General features: G+C 41.9%; 1 protein-coding gene across 2 annotated transcripts in view; it reads right to left on the bottom strand.

Moving 5' to 3' along the window:
* Window positions 1-1193: 1193 nt before the first annotated feature.
* Window positions 1194-6000, bottom strand: part of LOC126210143 (ubiquitin carboxyl-terminal hydrolase calypso) — a 154922-nt gene continuing 150115 nt past the window's right edge. Inside the window, exon 13 of one of the 2 annotated variants that reach the window (XM_049939293.1) lies at window positions 1194-3187. In XM_049939293.1, the coding sequence (XP_049795250.1) occupies window positions 2888-3187 (300 nt within the window). In that variant the 3' untranslated portion in view covers window positions 1194-2887. The remainder of the gene's footprint in view (window positions 3188-6000) is intronic. The other variant, XM_049939294.1, reaches the window with a different exon arrangement.

The raw sequence follows: 6000 nt of genomic DNA, 5'->3' as shown, positions 1-6000 counted from the left end.
TTTCCGTTCGCCGTGTTGCAGCTGCGGTCCAAATGACGCCAACGTCCACGTATCGTCTCATGCGCCAGAGTTTATACCTCTATCCATACAAAATTCAAACGCGGCAACCCCTCAGCGCCGCTACCATAGCTGCACGAGAGACATTCGCTAACGATATAGTGCACAGGATTGATGACGGCGATATGCATGTGGGCAGCATTTGGTTTACTGACGAAGCTTATTTTTACCTGGACGGCTTCGTCAATAAACAAAACTGGCACATATGGGGAACCGAAAAGTCCCATGTTGCAGTCCCATCGTCCCTGCATCCTCAAAAAGTACTGGTCTGGGCCGCCATTTCTTCCAAAGGAATCATTGGCCCATTTTTCAGATCCGAAACGATTACTGCATCACGCTATCTGGACATTCTTCGTGAATTTGTGGCGGTACAAACTGCCTTAGACGACACTGCGAACACCTCGTGGTTTATGCAAGATGGTGCCCGGCCACATCACACGGCCAACGTCTTTAATTTCCTGAATGAATATTTCGATGATCATGTGATTGCTTTGGGCTATCCGAAACATACAGGAGGCGGCGTGGATTGGCCTCCCTATTCGCCGGACATGAACCCCTGTGACTTCTTTCTGTGGGGACATTTGAAAGACCAGGTGTACCGCCAGAATCCAGAAACAATTGAACAGCTGAAGCAGTACATCTCATCTGCATGTGAAGCCATTCCACCAGACACGTTGTCAAAGGTTTCGGGTAATTTCATTCAGAGACTACGCCATATTATTGCTACGCATGGTGGATATGCGGAAAATATCGTACTATAGAGTTCCCCAGACCGCAGCGCCATCTGTTGTTGAAAAGTGTAACTACTGTAATTTCGAAAGTTTGTCCGCCTGAAAATGTACTGTTGTCCCAAGCATATTGCAACAAACGGTGTATTTCTATCGCTGCTCGTTTAGTTTTTATTGCCGTTTCAAATATACCGGTCATTTTTGAAACACTCTGTAGATACTGATGTTACAGCATGTATGAGGGGAAACGAGATGATCTTTCTCACAAGTTTCTAAACCCTAGCCTTAAGATTTTTTAACAACCACATGAAACACAAATTTTGAATAGCCAAGAAGTTCTGCTATGACAACAGGCTCTGGTTTTATGGAGAAATCACATTCTTAACTTTGTTGTTGAGTTCAATATACTGTTATAAAATTCTTTATTTTACAATCAACAGACAATAAAAATAAACAATCAGCAGCATGAAATTTAGCTCTACAACACTGGAATGATGTTAAATACTCTTAAATCTTAAACTAATTGCTTTTATATAATATCCAGCTCAGCCGCTTCCAGTAACAACAGGGATTTGAGTACTAACAAATATAAATTAATACACCGCTAACATGTGATGTTCTGAATGAGTTGCTCAAAACTAACATTATCAGAGCTTCAAACTGTATCAAACATTTTAGTACTGTGTGTCTGTGAGATTTTCTAAATTCTTGGCTTGTGTGATCTGTAACTAAAAAACTGCATTTACACACGCAGGTAACACATCTAATATTGTTCTAGGACTTGACAGATCTCTCTCTTTTCACAAATGCCTTATTTCCTGTTGTAATTAGACTAAAGTCAGTTATTAAACATACATGTAATTTTGCTATTGTCTGAGTGCGCACAACTACAGCATTTATTACAGAATGCAAAGTAATGAAACTGCCGATAATACAACATTTAAAATGGTGGTGTAAGCTAAGGCGGTAATGACTATAGAGCTTAATTTACTAACAGAGTAACTCTCAGTTGGCTACTTACCAGAAGCTTGTAGTTACTATGTGAGTACTGTCTGGGTTGGGCACAGGGTAAGTCTCTGTACAGTCATACCAATACATGTTCGTATACATCTTTATCTTTCAAGTTGCTACACAGCTACGATTGACAAATATGAGAACTTTTTATGCTGGCAGCATCTGCCAGGTATAACCATGAGTTAAGGGCACATGTGGGACAGTGAGAATTTAGCATCCTCCTCCTCAAGGTGAGGTCAGTAGATGCGGGACCCACATTCAGATAGATTTGTGGAGGGGGGGGGGGGGGGGGGGAGATTGGCCAGACATCTGTCTCGAGTGATTATAGGGAACCATATGAAACCCAGCAGACTGCACGCTCCCCCCTCCCCCCCCCCCCCAAAAAAATGGGGGGTGGGGGGTGCGTAAACACTGTGACACCTCACTCTCTCTGTTTGAACAGAAAGGAATGATTAAACATAGCATTCCATTTCCGTTTGTTCCAAGTTCACAAATAACTGTCAATTCTGTGGCAACAATAATTTCACAGTGGACTAAATATGGTAGCTAAATTGATATGTGAAGATGGAATGCAGGACTGCACAGAGAAGCCACACAAAACTGTTAGTTACTCAAAAATGAGATCTCAACTTTTAAAAAACTAATGAAGTCACTGACAAAACCCAAACCACCGGTACACTCTGCCAACGATAGTTAATGACTGATACTAATGCAGTTAGTGAAGCCAAATGCTCGAGTATGCCTGCAAATATTGCCTCACTTCCCCCTCCTTTATTTCACTTCAGTCACTCTTCCCCATATTCTGTCACTTACAACAAAAGTATATATCATCAAAGGGGCACATTTTGTAAACGTGAGAATTCGAGAATCATCTAAGATACACGCTACTGCAAACTGTCACCAACTGGTGCATTCACACAGAAATTAACTACAGACCACTTACAGATGCTCAAATAAATACACAGTCTTCCACAAATTTAAAGTAAACTAGTACAAAATAAAGCATTAAGGTCAGCCGTACATCAAGAAAATTGATACAAATGACACAAAACAACAAACTTAATTTTACATTATGTGCCTATACAGATTTATCGAATTGCACGAGGCAGAGTCGACAGACAGGCACGACAATGTGAGCGGTCACGTAGGAGGTGTCCCGCAGAGCACTCCCACGGAACGCCTCTCGAGTAGAGCGTCAGCACCGGAGTAGTGACTCCGATGAGCTGCGGGTCACCTACTCGCTGCCTCCAGGTGCGAGCCCGATCCTGCCGCCACCCGCCACTCACTTGCGCCGGCGGTACTTGGCGCGCCCCCGTCGGCGGCGAGTTGGTGATGGCCGTGCAGCTGGTGGTGTCGGTGGTGTGGTCGCCTCCACCTTCTTGGGCGGCCTGAAACGAATGTGCAGAGAGGACGGTTAGACCACAAAGCCATTTTTGTTTGTCAACATATGGTTCCAGTTGTCAAAACATGTGGAGTAGCTAGTGGTGTATTTTTATGTTCTTGTATATCACAAATTACATAGGGCATAATGTCCCTGTTATCATTCACACAGTGAAAAGATATGAAACCTATTAGAGCAAACCTGCCTGTAGGCTGAAAGCTTTCCAGTTACCACCCCGCTGTGGAAATGGGGGACAGAGACAGCAACGAAAGAGAAGCACCAGTACAATGTAGGCCTACACGCTGTCGTCTAAAGCCCCTATTACATGATGTGCCTAATCCGTCCACCTATGCACCAGTGCCCCAAACAGGCATATCTGTAACTACGTACTGGTTCACGTACACCTATTACGCCATCTACACGGGATATACCTGGCACACATGTGCAGTAGATGACAATAACGTGTGAAATGCAAACAGGGTGTCGTGTGACATATTGGAACGTCATTCGTTCAAAATATTTATGTGAGCTCGAGGTTCCTATTTAATAAGAAATTGTTTTTATGATTATTTATGAAGCGATTGTTATTCTCTTATGTAGGTTACTACTGTTCTGAATTACAGAATCAACATTTAGTTTTATATTACGACACTTGGTTACACAGGTGTAAAGTATATATAAATTTACATTTATACACCAGTTTGCACATGGAGGAACCACTTGTTTTTGGAGGTATTGCTCCGGTAGTGGTAGTGGTAGTAAATCATCTTATTAGGGTGCGACGGCGCCGACGACAACGAAAATGAAAAGCCAGATGTTGTCGAGTTCAACCCTGGCTGAAAAGAAGGAATGATGGTAGGGGATTATATTCCGCAGGAATTTCAGGACTTCGTGAGGACGGATATGGCCTGTTTCGAGAAGCTGCTATTTATGGTAGAAGACAGATTTAGCAAGTGTGACACAGTAATGAGCGAGGCTACATCACATTCTCGAAACTAAGAATTAAATCATATGTTTATACGTTTTGTGATCATACCGGATTAGATCACTGATGAAATACCGGTAAACGCCCTGTTATGTTGCAGGCTGGTTGTAACATTGCGTTTCCTGGCGAATGGGGAATCTTTTAAGAGTCTGGCTTTTAGCCACAAAATAGCACAGCCTATCATTTCAATGCCCTTAATCGGGCAGGTAGGTTAGAAAATTTAAAAAGGGAAATGGATAGGTTAAAGTTAGATATAGTGGGAATTAGTGAAGTTCGGTGGCAGGAGGAACAAGACTTTTGGTCAGGTGATTACAGGGTTATAAATACAAAATCAAATAGGGGTAATGCAGGAGTAGGTTTAATAATGAATAAAAAAATAGGAGTGCGGGTTAGCTACTACAAACAGCATAGTGAACGCATTATTGTGGCCAAGATAGACACAAAGCCCATGCCTACTACAGTAGTACAAGTTTATATGCCAACTAGCTCTGCAGATGATGAAGAAATTGATGAAATGTATGACGAGATAAAAGAAATTATTCAGGTAGTGAAGGGAGATGAAAATTTAATAGTCATGGGTGACTGGAATTCAACAGTAGGAAAAGGGAGAGAAGGAAACATAGTAGGTGAATATGGATTGGGGGGAAGAAATGAAAGAGGAAGCCGCCTTGTAGAATTTTGCACAGAGCATAACGTAATCATAGCTAACACTTGGTTCAAGAATCATAAAAGAAGGTTGTATACCTGGAAGAATCCTGGAGATACTAATAGGTATCAGATAGATTATATAATGGTAAGACAGAGATTTAGGAACCAGGTTTTAAATTGTAAGACATTTCCAGGGGCAGATGTGGATTCTGACCACAATCTATTGGTTATGAACTGCAGATTGAAACTGAAGAAACTGCAAAAAGGTGGGAATTTAAGGAGATGGGACCTGGATAAACTGAAAGAACCAGAGGTTGTAGAGAGTTTCAGGGAGAGCATAAGGGAACAATTGACAGGAATGGGGGAAAGAAATACAGTAGAAGAAGAATGGGTAGCTCTGAGGGATGAAGTAGTGAAGGCAGCAGAGGATCAAGTAGGTAAAAAGACGAGGGCTAATAGAAATCCTTGGGTAACAGAAGAAATATTGAAATTAATTGATGAAAGGAGAAAATATAAAAATGCAGTAAATGAAGCAGGCCAAAGGGAATACAAACGTCTCAAAAATGAGATCGACAGAAAGTGCAAAATGGCTAAGCAGGGATGGCTAGAGGACAAATGTAAGGATGTAGAGGCTTGTCTCACTAGGGGTAAGATAGATACTGCCTACAGGAAAATTAAAGAGACCTTTGGAGAGAAGAGAACCACTTGTAAGAATATCAAGAGCTCAGATGGCAACCCAGTTCTAAGCAAAGAAGGGAAGGCAGAAAGGTGGAAGGAGTATATAGAGGGTTTATACAAGGGCGATGTACTTGAGGACAGTATTATGGAAGTGGAAGAGGATGTAGATGAAGATGAAATGGGAGATAAGATACTGCGTGAAGAGTTTGACAGAGCACTGAAAGACCTGAGTCGAAACAAGGCCCCGGGAGTAGACAACATTACATTAGAACTACTGATGGCCTTGGGAGAGCCAAGATGTATGAGACTGGCGAAATACCCACAGACTTCAAGAAGAATATAATAATTCCAATCCCAAAGAAAGCAGGTGTTGACAGATGTGAAAATTACCGAACTATCAGTTTAATAAGTCACAGCTGCAAAATACTAACGCGAATTCTTTACAGACGAATGGAAAAACTGGTAGAAGCGGACCTCGGGGAAGATCAGTTTGGATTCCGTAGAAATGT

This window comes from Schistocerca nitens, chromosome 10, assembly GCF_023898315.1.
Source record: "Schistocerca nitens isolate TAMUIC-IGC-003100 chromosome 10, iqSchNite1.1, whole genome shotgun sequence".
NCBI lineage: Eukaryota > Metazoa > Arthropoda > Insecta > Orthoptera > Acrididae > Schistocerca > Schistocerca nitens.
This window is presented reverse-complemented; position numbering and strand designations above follow the sequence as displayed.